This window comes from Coregonus clupeaformis, chromosome 4, assembly GCF_020615455.1.
Source record: "Coregonus clupeaformis isolate EN_2021a chromosome 4, ASM2061545v1, whole genome shotgun sequence".
In the NCBI taxonomy this organism is placed as follows: Eukaryota; Metazoa; Chordata; class Actinopteri; order Salmoniformes; family Salmonidae; genus Coregonus; species Coregonus clupeaformis.
Genome location: NC_059195.1, coordinates 24,365,148 through 24,380,627, shown reverse-complemented (window position 1 = coordinate 24,380,627; position 15,480 = coordinate 24,365,148). Strand labels below are relative to the sequence as shown.

Below are 15,480 nucleotides of genomic sequence, written 5' to 3'. Positions count from 1 at the left end.
AATACTTTCCGAATGCACTGTATATGTGTTTTTTTCTTTGTATTGAAAACAGGTCTCTACTCCAAATGAGACTTTGGTCTCAGTTGATCCCCTGTATAAATAAAAGTATAATAATAACATGGAACTGTTTACAAATAGCATTGCTTCATGATTGTTCTGGAGCAGCTTTTGGACCTATTTGCAGGGCTATTCCTAGTGTATCAACTCCCTGCCAATTAACAACTCCTATTTTCAACTTTTACTTTAATGGTCACTTTTTCCTTACATTTATATGTTTATTGCTTAATGGTAATTTTGTCCTTACATTTATATGTGTATTGCTCTGCCACTGTAAAAGTAATCATGATTAATTGCTCCGTTTAGGGCCCTAGAGGCATGCCTGGGGAGAGAGGTCGCTTAGGAGCAAATGGAGTACCGGTAAGAATGAGAACCTAAAGTTGGGGGGGGGTTAGAATTTTAGGACCACTTTAGGTATATACAGTGTGTATATATACATATATACATATACATATATATATATATATACACAGCTGAAGTCGGAAGTTTACATACACTTAGGTTGGAGTCATTAAAACTCGTTTTTCAACCACTCCACACATTTCTTGTTAACAAACTATAGTTTTGGCAAGTCAGTTAGGACATCTACTTTGTGCATGACACAAGTAATTTTTCCAACAATTGTTTACAGACAGATTATTTCACTTATAATTCACTGTATCACAATTCCAGTGGGTCAGAAGTTTACATACACTACGTTGACGGTGCCTTTAAACAGCTTGGAAGATTCCAGAAAATGATGTAATGGCTTTAGAAGCTTCTGACAGGCTAATTGACATCATTTGAGTCAATTGGAGGTCTACCTGTGGTTATATTTCAAGGCCTACCTTCAAACTCAGTGCCTCTTTGCTTGACATCATGGGAAAATCAAAAGAAATCAGCCAATACCTCAGAAGAAAAGTCTGGTTCATCCTTGGGAGCAATTTCCAAATGCCTGAAGGTACCGCGTTCATCTGTACAAACAATAGTATGCAAGTATAAACACCATGGGACCACGCAGCCGTCATACCGCTCAGGAAGGAGACACGTTCTGTCTCCTAGAGATGAACGTACTTTGGTTCAAAAATCAATCCCAGACCTTGTGAAGATGCTGGAGGAAACAGGTACAAAATAATCTACATCCACAGTAAAACGAGTCCTATATCAACATAACCTGAAAGGCCGCTCAGCAAGGAAGAAGCCACTGCTCCAAATCCGCCATAAAAAAGCCAGACTACGGTTTGCAACTGCACATGGGGACAAAGATCGTACTTTTTGGAGAAATATCCTCTGGTCTGATGAAACCAAAATAGAACTGTTTGGCCATAATGACCATTGTTATGTTTGGAGGAAAAAGGGGTTACCTTGCAAGCCGAAGAACACCATCCCAACCGTGAAGCAAGGGGATGGCAGCATCATGCTGTGGGGATGCTTTGCTGCAGGAGGGACTGGTGCACTTCACAAAATAGATGGCATCATGAGGAAGGAAAATTATGTGGATATATTGAAGCAACATCTCAAGACATCAGTCAGGAAGTTAAAGCTTGGTCGCAAATGGGTCTTCCAAATGGACAATGACCCCAAGCATACTTCCAAAGTTGAGGTAAAATGGCTTAAGGACAACAAAGTCAAGGTATTGGAGTGGCCATCACAAAGCCCTGACCTCAATCCTATAGAACATTTGTGGGCAGATCTGAAAAAGCGTGTGCGAGCAAGGAGGCCTACAAACCTGACTCAGTTACACTAACTTTGTCAGGAGGAATGGGCTAAAATTCACCCAACTTATTGTGGGAAGCTTGTGGAAGGCTGCCCGAAACGTTTGACCCAAGTTAAACAATTAAAGGCAATGCTACCAAATACGAATTGAGTGTATGTAAACTTCTGACCCACTGGGAATGTGATGAAAGAAATAAAAGCTTAAATAAATAATTCTCTCTACTATTATTCTGACATTTCACATTCTTAAAATAAATTGGTGATCCTAACTGACCTAACTGTAGCTCGGCCACCTTCCAAAGCAGATGCGGAAGGCCAACATAGGCGGATGTGATGGATTGAGACGCAGCCCATGCAAAAAATATCTCTAGCTTAAACTGATGGATTTTGATGGGGATTTTTTTATTATGTTACTTAGATCTTAAGGTTATTATCATTCTCAGTTGTATCACTAATTTGTATATACAATGGTATAAATGTAATGACTCCAGATAACAAGATATTGTTTCATTCACTTACACCATTACAAGCGCTCAATAATATTTTCAAATATATTTTATGTATTTGACTAGTGATACACATTTCTGATGCATGTTTTTACAAGAATTGTAATTGTAGATTGTATTCTGTGTGAATCAATTTTATTTTTTATTTTTTGATCATAGGGTATGAAAGGTCCTCCTGGGAACATTGGTAAATCTGGTCCGACGGTAAGACAAGCATAGAATAAAAAAAAAAGGGCCTGCAGTTGCTACTAATATATTACCGCTTTTCAGCTATTCATAAATTACATTTTCTGGTATTATACTTGCAGGGTCCATTAGGTATCAATGGTTCCCCAGGATATCCAGGAATTCCAGGAATGAAGGCAAGTAAACTATCAAGTAGAACATTAAGTATTCAATACATGTTCAAATCAATATGATTTAAATAGTAACTTCCGAGGCTTTATATGTAACAGTGTATACAGTATGTTGTAAATGCAACCTAATAACATACATTATATAACTTGCTAATAAGGTAATGTAGGACTACTGTATGTACATAAAATGGACTCAAGGGGATTTCTGTTTCTATTCTCCAGGGCCAACCTGGTGCCACAGGAGCGCGGGGCCCCGAGGGGCAACAGGGACAGAGGGGCGAGACAGGACACCAAGGCAGGGCAGGATCAACTGGCCAACAAGTAAGGGTCTCATTTATAACACCTACTCTCTTTGTTAAACATCATTGTGCTGTACTTTTCAATTTATGGCCAATGCATTTTAGTAATATGATATATTTGCTATATTTAGGGTCCTTCAGGAACAGACGGGGGCCCAGGTACCAAGGGTCCAGTGGTACGTATATTATCATTAATCTAGTACCCCTAATTTTCAATAAAATAATTAATGTTGTAAAACATAATTGTATTATCACATAGCATACCTAGATTCATACGATCAAGATTGATGTCTATTGAGAGATATTCCTGTTGTTTTGTAGGGCACTATGGGTGTGCAGGGTCCCGGGGGTCACCTCGGCCCCCATGGTCCACCCGGACCTCAGGGAAGCACTGGACAGCCTGGGATCAAAGGTCAACTGGTAATGTGGCGTCCGTTTACTTTGGATATAAGTAATTTTCTGCTCATGGGAGGTCCATTCATTCATGTACCGTATAGATGTATACATACACTGTCAATGTAATGACTTGCATACATGCCTTTACCAAAGCACAGATAATATGGCCCAGAGCACCTAAGTAATGTACCATTAATGCAGCACAGTTGTTTGACTGATTGACAAGATGGGAATATTGTTTTTCATTTTATGATACATTATCTCAGGTGCAGAATACAATGTTACTATAGTGATCCAGTATATTTATGGCTCTCATCTTTGTTTCAGGGAGATGTTGGTGTACCTGGGTACAAAGGAGAGGCCGGACCCAAAGGAGAATCTGTAAGCCCAAATAATTTGTGACCATTCACAGAGAATATGTACAATATTCATGGTATTATGTACAGTACTTGTAATATTGTACAATACTTGGATGTCTACATTTTCATTATTTCCCATTGAATGAAATTCAGACACTGTCATAGTTGGAGCAGAGTGTATTGAGTTGGTTAAACACATTTTAAATAAAGTTTGTTTTGATTATTAGGGTCCCCCTGGTTCTCAAGGAATAATCGGGCCCCAGGGGGAGGAGGGAAAGAGAGGAACTCGTGGTGACTCTGGCCTACTAGGACCACCCGGTCCTCTTGGTGAGAGGGTGAGTCTACCGTTGGCCTCTATTACTGAAAACTTCTAGATGATTAGGATTTAGGTCAGTGACTGTAACTTCTCAGGATGGATTTCAGCCCACCATCTCAAATTTATCCCAGTTCATCCTCCAATTGATTTAACTGACATGGATATCCTCAACCCTGTGCAGAAAATATATTGTGTCATAGATGTAATCTTAGTATCGTATGTCTTCGTTTCATATATGGATGGGCATTTGTATTTCAGGGGTCTCCTGGTAACAGAGGTTTCCCTGGTGCTGATGGATTACCTGGACCTAAGGTACAGACAGATATATATTACAGCTACATCGGTGGTCATTAGACTGGATTCTTAGGACTGGAGCCCCAGCCCAAACCTAATTCACAAATATGTTTCTCCTGAAGGGTGCTCAAGGAGATCGTGGACCTTCTGGCATATCTGGGCCTAAAGGTTCCGGAGGGGATCCCGGGCGCACTGGCGAGCCTGGCCTCCCAGGCGCACGGGTAATGTGAAGATATCATAAATAGCTTTCCAAGATTTTTGTCTTTGTTTCTGAAGCTCATACTTTTGTATGTTGTTTCGTAGGGTCTGACTGGCACTCCAGGAGTCCAGGGAGCAGAGGGCAAACCAGGACCACTGGTAAGTTTGACCAAAGAGTGTTTACACACATCCAACTTAGGTCAGAGCTGAACAAAAAAGAACAACTGTTGAGAAAAAGGTAATGCACTCAGTGATTGCCACAGCTACAACAAGTGTTCTTAAATCAATGCTTTCGGTGATGCACAAACAAGGTTTAGACCAACAGGCTATTTGTCAGGTGATCCGTGATCGGAGAATACCTATTTTCGCGGTTTGACCATTGGTATCAGTATTCATGACACTGAATGAACAGTCAGAGGTAAGAGTTGTTTTCGTGCCCTCTGTCTGAAGGGTCCAGCAGGAGAAGATGGCCGCCCAGGACCAGCAGGGTCGATCGGAACAAGAGGTCCTGCAGGAACCATGGGCACACCTGGACCAAAGGGCTTTAACGTAAGGAACTTTAGATGTTCTAACCTTTTCAAGATGTCTTGCTATCAAACTTTTCCTTTCTCCTCATGACTACTTGAATGACTTCTTGTCTTTTCAACTCATAGGGAGACCCAGGGAAGACAGGCGAACAAGGATCTCTGGGAGTGGCAGGACAAAGAGTGAGTACGGATGTCAATGAGCCCTAAATGACCTCTGCCCTCATACGTGTTTATGGGGAAAATTGTGTTTATGAGGACGTTCACTAATGATGACTTCCTTTCTAGGGTCCTCCTGGGAAAGATGGGGAAGTTGGCCCTGCCGGTCCCACTGGCCCTCCGGTAAGTCAACTGTTTGTCTCTGATTGTCTTTATGACTCATATCTTGTACTGACATTTTGATACAGCATTTTCCTATCAGTCAATATTATGTAATGCCACTGCACATCTGATTTGTAAAGTATACTCTCTCACAACATACTCTTCATGTTCAACAAATGTTGATTCTCTCTTTGTCTGAAGGGTGTTGCAGGTGAAAGAGGAGAACAGGGACCACCTGGAGTGAATGGTTTCCAGGTAGGTTATTGTGGATTTTGTCATGGATGCATGGATGATGTTCACTAGCAACAGTTGATCACTGAAAGTGGAAACAAAGATTGTAACTCATAAGGGATGGTTAAATCAACTTGGCATTGTTGTCGTCATCTGAAGTGTATATGCTTTTGTATATTAGGGATTACCTGGACCCCCAGGCCCTCCTGGAGAGTCAGGAAAACCAGGTGATCTGGTGAGTTTCATGAACACTTGCACTATTTGAATTAGCTGAAGTATATATCTAATGAGATACATCATGTAGATCCTCTATTTTATGGGATGCAATACTCATTGTTTGATATCATGACGATGGAGTATTAATTTATTTATCTTGTTTAGGGTATCCCTGGAGAGGGAGGTGCTGTTGGCCAGATTGGACCAAGGGTACGTTGATCATCTTACTAATATCAATATACACTGCTCAAAAAAATTAAGGGAACACTTAAACAACACATCCTAGATCTGAATGAATTAAATAATCTTATTAAATACTTTTTTCTTTACATAGTTGAATGTGCTGACAACTAAATCACACAAAAATTATCAATGGAAATCAAATTTATCAACCCATGGAGGTCTGGATTTGGAGTCACACTCAAAATTAAAGTGGAAAACCACACTACAGGCTGATCCAACTTTGATGTAATGTCCTTAAAACAAGTCAAAATGAGGCTCAGTAGTGTGTGTGGCCTCCACGTGCCTGTATGACCTCCCTACAACGCCTGGGCATGCTCCTGATGAGGTGGCGGATGGTCTCCTGAGGGATCTCCTCCCAGACCTGGACTAAAGCATCCACCAACTCCTGGACAGTCTGTGGTGCAACGTGGCGTTGGTGGATGGAGCGAGACATGATGTCCCAGATGCGCTCAATTGGATTCAGGTCTGGGGAACGGGCGGTCCATAGCATCAATGCCTTCCTCTTGCAGGAACTGCTGACACACTCCAGCCACATGAGGTCTAGCATTGTCTTGCATTAGGAGGAACCCAGGGCCAACCGCACCAGCATATGGTCTCACAAGGGGTCTGAGGATCTCATCTCGGTACCTAATGGCAGTCAGGCTACCTCTGGCGAGCACATGGAGGGCTGTGCGGCCCCCCAAAGAAATGCCACCCCACACCATGACTGACCCACCGCCAAACCGGTCATGCTGGAGGATGTTGCAGGCAGCAGAACGTTCTCCACGGCGTCTCCAGACTCTGTCACGTCTGTCACATGTGCTCAGTGTGAACCTGCTTTCATCTGTGAAGAGCACAGGGCGCCAGTGGCGAATTTGCCAATCTTGGTGTTCTCTGGCAAATGCAAACGTCCTGCACGGTGTTGGGCTGTAAGCACAACCCCCACCTGTGGACGTCGGGCCCTCATACCACCCTAATGGAGTCTGTTTCTGACCGTTTGAGCAGACACATGCACATTTGTGGCCTGCTGGAGGTCATTTTGCAGGGCTCTGGCAGTGCTCCTCCTGCTCCTCCTTGCACAAAGGCGGTGTTAGCGGTCCTGCTGCTGGGTTGTTGCCCTCCTACGGCCTCCTCCACGTCTCCTGATGTACTGGCCTGTCTCCTGGTAGCGCCTCCATGCTCTGGACACTACGCTGACAGACACAGCAAACCTTCTTGCCACAGCTCGCATTGATGTGCCATCCTGGACGAGCTGCACTACCTGAGCCATTTGTGTGGGTTGTAGACTCCGTCTCATGCTACCACTAGAGTGAAAGCACCGCCAGCATTCAAAAGTGACCAAAACATCAGCCAGGAAGCATATGAACTGAGAAGTGGTCTGTGGTCACCACCTGCAGAACCACTTCTTTATTGGGGGTGTCTTGCTAATTGCCTATAATTTCCACCTGTTGTCTATTCCATTTGCACAACAGCATGTGAAATGTATTGTCAATCAGTGTTGCTTCATAAGTGGACAGTTTGATTTCACAGAAGTGTGATTGACTTGGAGTTACATTGTGTTGTTTAAGTGTTCCCTTAATTTTTTTGAGCAGTGTATATTGGAAGATATTGCACATATATACAGTGTAGTATTGCAGCAGACACAACATGACTGACAGACGTTTTGTGTCTAACAGGGAGAGCGTGGAATCCCAGGGGAGAGAGGAGAACTCGGACCTCACGGTTTGGCTGGAGCCAAGGGAATCCCTGGAGCACCAGGACCCGATGGACCAAAGGTATTTGTTGTCCATGTATAGAGATATATAGTAATATGGAGCCACTATGGAATGTTATGTGTGTTGTATTTTTGAGTCTGAAAATACGAATATGAACCCATTGCTTTTTTTCTCCAAAGGGTAGTCCTGGTCCTACTGGTAGTCTTGGTGACCTAGGCCCTCCTGGTCTTCAGGGGATGCCTGGCGAGAGAGGGATCTCTGGTTCTCCTGGGCCTAAAGGTGACAGAGTAAGTATTCACACTGCATCATTAGCTTGCTTCTCATCCTTTCATATATTCCAGGGAGATGATGTATATCTATCTCAATGTCTTTGTTTCTGTCTGCTGTATTTGTATGATTGTTTTCTACTGTTGCTTTTGTGTAGACCCCAGGAAGTAGCTGTTGTTAAAATAACAAGTAGCTAATGGGGATTGAAGTAAACAATTGCATATATATGATAACACAATAAATAATATTAACCGTCGGATTTTCACGTAACATTCTTCATTATTTAGGGGTCTGGTGGAGAGAAGGGATCAGAAGGTACACCTGGAAATGATGGCGCAAGAGTGAGTCAAATTTACACGTGACTTCTTTCACTTCGATGTAACACTAACACACATTTTGTCATTTCTTATTTTGGCCTTAGACTAATAGTTTTGTGTTTTGATCATGTGAAGACAGAAAGCAGATTTTTCTTATTTGAAAAGTGCTTGCCCCAGCTGCTCACCATGCAGTGATTGTGTCAGAACAGGAAAAGTTATCTGTACTGTAGGGTTGTAAAAAAAAAAGAAGACACCTCTTTATAATGGATGAGTTATTCTACAGGGGAGTGTTACAGTAGGAGTCAGCTTGGAAACATGTAGCTACATGTTCTGTCAAACAATTGATGAATGTATTTCCCCTAAAAATATGTTTTCTCACCTCAGGGTCTTCCTGGTCCTCTCGGCCCACCCGGACCCAATGGACCTAGCGGTGAAAAAGTAAAGACATAGTTTGCCAAAAGCTAGAATTATTATTTAGTTCATCTTTTGTTGTGACGGTAGAACTAAAACTTGTTGCAATTGCAGGGAGAAGCTGGTCCTAAAGGCCCTCCCGGGCCTCATGGATCAAGAGCTATGCCTGTGAGTGGACAACTGGACATTGAGTATTAAAGCATACAATGACATATTTACCTTGAAATGATCATATCAGGTATTATGGCATTATAATGCTTTATTTATATTCTGTTCCACCAGGGACCCCGTGGTGAACCTGGTCCTATTGGTCCTGTTGGGTTTGGTGGACCCCCCGTAAGTCATTATTTTCTGTAACCCATGCCTATGAGATAACATTAAACAGATTTTCTTAGAGTCATAGCGATCATAACAATTCATGTCATACAGATAGGATCTTAATTTCAGCACCCTGTTGCAGGAGAAATTTCCTGCAATAAATTTAAAACTTAAATTTCATACTTCATTTTCCCTTATGAAAAATGTATCAACCCCTACAAAAATGTCCATGAATTATAATACACATAATTATTCACATTTCCTGTTGCAGCAGGATTATTTTTCTGCTGTAGAAAACTGGCTCAAATTAAGATCCTACATCTGTACTGCATATCATATTCTGTATCATGTTATAATCATTATAATAATAATTTATACAATTTCTAGAATGCTTTTCATAATCTCAAAGCTCTTCAAAAGCAAAAAAACAAACAAACAATACATCATCATGAGTAGCTCATATAGTTAGCTATATATAGTTAGCTACTGTAGCTCAACCATATATATATATATATATATATATATATATATCATATTCTTAGACCCCCTTTTGTGCTTTCTAGTAAGAAAAGTAGTTTGGGCTGTTTCCAGCGCTCATGCTTGTTGTGTTATTGTCCTTATACAGGGTCCCGATGGTCAACCAGGGGTCAAGGGGGAGCCTGGAGAGCCTGGTCAGAAGGGTGATGCTGGTTCTCCAGGGCCTCAGGGCTTGGCTGGATCGCATGGACCTCCTGTGAGTTAACAAGCTACATTATCTTGTGCTACATTATCTCACACAGACAACAGACTAAACAGGAGGAACAATCTCATTCAACAATCTTCATCTCTCCGCAGGGTATTGTCGGTGTGGCTGGACTGAAGGGTGGAAGAGGAACCCAGGGTGCACCTGTAAGTTAATGTTATGAATTATGACCACAGCCTCTTGGGACTGTGACAGGATTGTGCCCATGTATTGACACATGCGGTATAGAGAGTATATAACTATCTAATGAATAGTAACCATGTGGATCTTCTCATCTTTTCACTCGTAGGGCCCCACTGGTTTCCCTGGATCTGCAGGCAGGGTTGGACCACCAGGCTCAACTGTAAGTAATCATCAAACCACTATTGGTTCTATTGGTTAATATATCCATTTGGAAGTAGCCACCAGCTATCATTTCAATATGCCACTGGCTATTGAATACAAAAATGATAACCACTGACCACCCATTACTTACACACTTCACATTATTCTCAGAGATAAAGAACAACAGTAACAAAACAACATTATTTTTCTAACAGGGTCCCGTTGGAGAGGCCGGACCCCTTGGTCCCCCTGGGAAGGAGGGTCCTCCTGGCCTTCGTGGAGAGAACGGATCCCCTGGGAGACAAGGAGAAAGCGGCCCCCCAGGACCAGCCGGAGGCTCAGGAGACAAAGGAGACTCTGGGGAAGACGGACCCACGGTAAACTATTACGTTTTGCTGATTAACAATGTTTCTCAATCCGTTCCTGGGAGAGTCCCAAGGGCTGCACATCACCAAGCCCTTGATAAGTTGAATCGGGTGTGTTCATGCCGGGTTAGAACAAAAAAGTACACCTCAGGAATTTATTGTACAGAAACACATTGCTGTATAATAGTTTATCCATTAAGTCAGGATATGAATTGAAATAAGAAAAAATAAACTCAACAAAAATATCAGGAATCATCCAATTCATGAACTGAACTGAATTTGGAGTTTGAGTCTTGTTGAATTGGATTGACCACAACCCTGTTACAGGGCAATATCTAGACAATATCAACTGGATTTGTTTCCACAGGGTCCTGATGGACCTCCAGGTCCCGCCGGAACAACAGGACAGAGAGGCATTGTGGGTCTTCCTGGTCAGAGGGGAGAGCGTGGAATGCTGGGACTTCCAGGACCAGCGGTATGTTCTGATTTCAACACATTGGTTAGAATCCCACTAATGTGGCCGCAATCAGAGCTGCTTCCACATTGCATGTCATGGTTCCATTGTCCATGTGGTGTTTGTAGGGTCCTCCAGGAAAACAGGGGACTGCAGGACCTGGGGGAGACAAAGGCCCCCCTGGCCCGGTCGGTTCTCCTGGTGCCAACGGACCTCGTGGTGATCCTGGTCCCGATGTAAGTTTCCCCTTACGTTTTTTCCGCCAAAACCTTTCACTTCACTATTTGTCCTCTTGCTGCTAGCAGTAAGAGAGTTTATACCATGGCGTTGAATACTATTTTCTGATTGGCTTGAAGGGCATTATAGAGCGTGCATTATTTCCCTATATTATGCAAGGTATATCAGCACGGTAGACTTCAATGGCTATAGTTTATTCTTACATTTTCTATTTGAGCTACTTTTGAAAGCAAACGTCGAATTAAAACATTATTGGCATTGTTGAATTCGATTTTCACAATAGCATGCTAGGACTGATGGTTTGGTTAGCTAAACTAGCAAGTCTGTTTGTTTGGCTACCAAGGCAACTACTGTATAGATATATAGTAAACTTGCTAGCTACTTAGTGGATGTTCATATTTCTACATGCAAATGAACACATTTCTAGCGGCAAATGTGTTAAATTATAGCCATGGTATGAAAGGGATAATCAAAATAATGCAACTCCATGGAAGGTTGTTCCAGTCCACTAGCGCGTGATGGAACACACCTTCCACGTTGATCATTATTTTCCATAGAACGCATAGCCCCTCCTTGATTATCCCTTACATATTCCGTAGAGGTTACAGTAGTTATTCACAATACGTTGTTTTCCTTCAGGGTCCTGCTGGATCTGATGGGCCGCCAGGCAAAGATGGAGTCATTGGTCAAAGGGTAGGAGCTGAACACTTTCCATTGGCAACACTGTGTCCAAAATGTCTCGTATTGTTTATTGTGCTTGACCAACTGTGTTGAAACAGCAAGACACATTTCTTACAACCTTTTGTTGCATGTCAATTTAATGGTTCTGATTCCGATGATTTCAACAGGGAGATCGAGGGGACCATGGTCCAGAGGGTCTGGTTGGGACCCCAGGACAACCAGGAACTCCAGGTCCAGTCGGTGCCACCGGGGATTCTGGAAAGAGAGGAGACGCTGTACGTAATATGCCCTTTTCATTTATGTAAGGAATTTCCTTGTCAATACATGAGAATCCCAAGATTACATAAGAAGGAAAAAGAAAAGGGTCCTGACAATGTGTACATGTTCCTTATATTGGCCCAGCTGGCGCACAATTGGCCCAGCGTCGTCCGGGTTTGGCCGGTGTAGGCCGTCATTGTAAATAAGAATTTGTTCTTAACTGACTTGCCAAGTAAAATAAAGGTACAAATAAATAAATAATAATAATAATAATAATAATAATAATAATACAGGCATACTTTATCTAATGAACTCATGTTGGTATCCTATTCATACACAGGGTTCCAGAGGACCAAACGGTCCACCCGGTTCAGCAGGAAAGAGAGGGTTAACGGTAAGACCATCATAAACATATACATGATAAAAGGTTATAATTTCACTTTAATGACTAAACCACCAATAAATGTTTTTTAATGTTCAAACGTATTCAATATCCTAATAAAAATGAGCAGTCACATAAATAATAACATGCATGCTGTGGTTTTGACTACTAGAGCATTAGGCTTGACTCATGTGAGAACTGCCCATTGCATATTTGTATGGCGACACGTAACCACAAACAGAAATGAGCTTTCTCGTTTTTCTTTGGACGTCCCATAAAATGTGATTGCATGGTGTCCTTCTAAACAACAGGGACCACAAGGACCAATGGGTGATAAGGGTGACCTCGGAGACCATGGAGAGAGGGGACAGAAAGGACACAGAGGTTTCACCGGTTTGCAGGGTCTACCTGGTCCACCTGTATGTCAAATCAATACTTATCTTTTATTGAGTAGAACTTATATACACTGAGTGTACAAACATTAAGGACACCTTCCTAATATCGAGTTGCACCATAGCTTTCACCTGGATTCACCTGGTCAGTCTATGTCATGGAAAGAGCAGGTGTCCTTAATGTTTTGAACACTCAGTGTAAGTGTATCCTTTTAAGTTGATATCAATCTTAATATTAATTATTTACTCCTTTATTTTTAGGGTACAACAGGAGAGCAGGGAGCATCAGGAATCGTCGGACCAAGCGGCCAAAGAGCACGTATCATATCAGACTGTTCAATGATGTTCCATGTTCCCAACCATATTGTATTTAATGTTTCATTATACTGGATCTTTATCATGGTATGTTATGATAGGGACCCCCTGGACCAGTTGGACCCCCAGGAAAAGAAGGGTACATCGGACAGCCTGGACCAATGGGACCTCCTGGAACCCGTGGAATTAGTGGCGATATCGGACCTGAGGCATGTTAATTTCCATTTAAGAATCGTTTCACCTACAGTTGAAGTCGGAAGTTTACATAATAATAATAATAATAAGCCATTTAGCAGACGCTTTTATCCAAAGCGACTTACAGTCATGCGTGCATAATTATTATTTTTTTGTATATGGGTGGTCCCGGGGTTCGACCCCACTACCTTGGCGTTACAAGCGCCGTGCTCTACCAGCTGAGCTACAGAGGACCACACATACACCTTAGCCAAATACATTTAAACTCAGTTTTTTCACAATTCCTGACATTTAATCCTAGTAAAAATTCCCTGTCTTAGGTCAGTTAGGATCACCACTTTATTTTAAGAATGTGAAATGTCAGAATAATAGTAGAGCGAATGATTTATTTCAGCTTTTATTTCTTTCATCACATTCCCAGTGGGTCAGAAGGTTACATACACTCAATTAGTATTTGGTAGCATTGCCTTTAAATTGTTTAACTTGGGTCAAACGTTTCGGGCAGCCTTCCACAAGCTTCCCACAATAAGTTTGGTGAATTTTGGCCCATTCCTCCTGACAGAGCTGGTGTAACTGAGTCAGGTTTGTAGGCCTTCTTGCTCGCACACGCTTTTTCAGTTCTGCCCACAAATGTTCTATAGGATTGAGGTCAGGGCTTTGTGATGGCCACTCCAATACCTTGACTTTGTTGTCCTTAAGCCATTTTGCCACAACTTTGGAAGTATGCTTGGGGTCATTGTCCATTTGGAAGACCCATTTGCGACCAAGCTTTAACTTCCTGACTGATGTCTTGAGATGTTGCTTCAATATATCCACATAATTTTCCTTCCTCATGATGCCATCTATTTTGTGAAGTGCACCAGTCCCTCCTGCAGCAAAGCACCCTCACAGCATGATGCTGCAACCACCGTGCTTCACGGTTGGGATGGTGTTCTTCGGCTTGCAAGATCCCCCTTTTTCCTCCAAACTTAACAATGGTCATTATGGCCAAACAGTTCTATTTTTGTTTCATCACACCAGAGGACGTTTCTCCAAAAAGTACGATCTTTGTCCCCAAGTGCAGTTGCAAACCGTAGTCTGGCTTTTTTATGGAGGTTTTGGAGTAGTGGCTTCTTCCTTGCTGAGCGGCCTTTCAGGTTATGTCAATATAGGACTCGTTTTACTGTGGATATAGATACTTTTGTACCTGTTTCCTCCAGCATTTTCACAAGGTCCTTTGCTGTTGTTCTGGGATTGATTTGCACTTTTTGCACCAAAGTACATTCATCTCTAGGAGACAGAATGCGTCTCCTTCCTGAGCGGTATGACTGCTGCATGGTCCCATGGTTTTTATACTTGTGTACTATTGTTTGTACAGATAAACGTGGTACCTTAATAATCTGTCTGTAAACAATTGTTGGAAACATTACTTGTGTAATGCACAAAGTAGATGTCCTAACCGACATGGCAAAACTATAGTTTGTTAACAAGAAATTTGTGGAGTGGTTGAAAAACGAGTTTTAATGACTCCAACCTAAGTGTATGTAAACTTCCGACTTCAACTGTACATGGACAACTGATATGGACATTTCCTGGAAAGTCAGCGCAAACGTCATTAACATTTGGCACATAATGTCAAAACACTTAATTTGTTCACACCTTGTAATTACTCTCTATTTACCATAACTCTTTGGTTTCCAGGGACCTCCTGGAGAGCCTGGTCCCAATGGTCCTCCCGGGCCTCCCGGACCCCCCACGGCTGCCATGGATGACCTATTTGGCGGCATGCACGACTATGATGCTGCCCCCCCCCCTCCAGAGTTCAACGAGGATGAGGCTCTGCCCAACAGCAATGCCACTCAGCAGCTGGACCCAGGTGTTCAGGCCACTCTGAAGGCCCTCAGCAGCCAGATCGACAGCATGAAAAGCCCAGACGGCAGCAGGAAGCACCCGGCCAGGACCTGTGAGGACTTGAAGCAGTGCTACCCACTGAAGAAAAGCGGTAAGTTGTTGTTTCCATGAGGCGGGAAGTACATAATTGAGGTGTTTTTGTTGTAGTTATTCAGTATTCAGACCATGTCTTATCATGCAGCCATTGCTTCATGTGATGTGGGGTGGTGTGTGTTTGAAACAGTTTT

General features: G+C 42.4%; 1 protein-coding gene across 1 annotated transcript in view; it reads left to right on the top strand.

Annotated features, from left to right (window-relative positions):
• LOC121554962 (collagen alpha-2(V) chain-like) overlaps positions 1-15,480 on the top strand; it is a 79,181-nt gene that overhangs the window by 57,981 nt on the left and 5,720 nt on the right. Inside the window, exons 15-50 of the mRNA XM_041868699.1 lie at positions 364-417; positions 2,418-2,462; positions 2,567-2,620; positions 2,837-2,935; positions 3,045-3,089; positions 3,235-3,333; positions 3,637-3,690; positions 3,896-4,003; positions 4,243-4,296; positions 4,401-4,499; positions 4,582-4,635; positions 4,927-5,025; positions 5,130-5,183; positions 5,289-5,342; positions 5,523-5,576; positions 5,734-5,787; positions 5,934-5,978; positions 7,667-7,765; positions 7,885-7,992; positions 8,260-8,313; positions 8,674-8,727; positions 8,815-8,868; positions 8,983-9,036; positions 9,644-9,751; positions 9,853-9,906; positions 10,050-10,103; positions 10,300-10,461; positions 10,817-10,924; positions 11,032-11,139; positions 11,780-11,833; positions 11,989-12,096; positions 12,420-12,473; positions 12,773-12,880; positions 13,115-13,168; positions 13,270-13,377; positions 15,044-15,344. Of these exons, the coding sequence (XP_041724633.1) occupies positions 364-417; positions 2,418-2,462; positions 2,567-2,620; positions 2,837-2,935; positions 3,045-3,089; positions 3,235-3,333; positions 3,637-3,690; positions 3,896-4,003; positions 4,243-4,296; positions 4,401-4,499; positions 4,582-4,635; positions 4,927-5,025; positions 5,130-5,183; positions 5,289-5,342; positions 5,523-5,576; positions 5,734-5,787; positions 5,934-5,978; positions 7,667-7,765; positions 7,885-7,992; positions 8,260-8,313; positions 8,674-8,727; positions 8,815-8,868; positions 8,983-9,036; positions 9,644-9,751; positions 9,853-9,906; positions 10,050-10,103; positions 10,300-10,461; positions 10,817-10,924; positions 11,032-11,139; positions 11,780-11,833; positions 11,989-12,096; positions 12,420-12,473; positions 12,773-12,880; positions 13,115-13,168; positions 13,270-13,377; positions 15,044-15,344 (2,929 nt within the window). The remainder of the gene's footprint in view (positions 1-363; positions 418-2,417; positions 2,463-2,566; positions 2,621-2,836; positions 2,936-3,044; positions 3,090-3,234; positions 3,334-3,636; positions 3,691-3,895; positions 4,004-4,242; positions 4,297-4,400; positions 4,500-4,581; positions 4,636-4,926; positions 5,026-5,129; positions 5,184-5,288; positions 5,343-5,522; positions 5,577-5,733; positions 5,788-5,933; positions 5,979-7,666; positions 7,766-7,884; positions 7,993-8,259; positions 8,314-8,673; positions 8,728-8,814; positions 8,869-8,982; positions 9,037-9,643; positions 9,752-9,852; positions 9,907-10,049; positions 10,104-10,299; positions 10,462-10,816; positions 10,925-11,031; positions 11,140-11,779; positions 11,834-11,988; positions 12,097-12,419; positions 12,474-12,772; positions 12,881-13,114; positions 13,169-13,269; positions 13,378-15,043; positions 15,345-15,480) is intronic.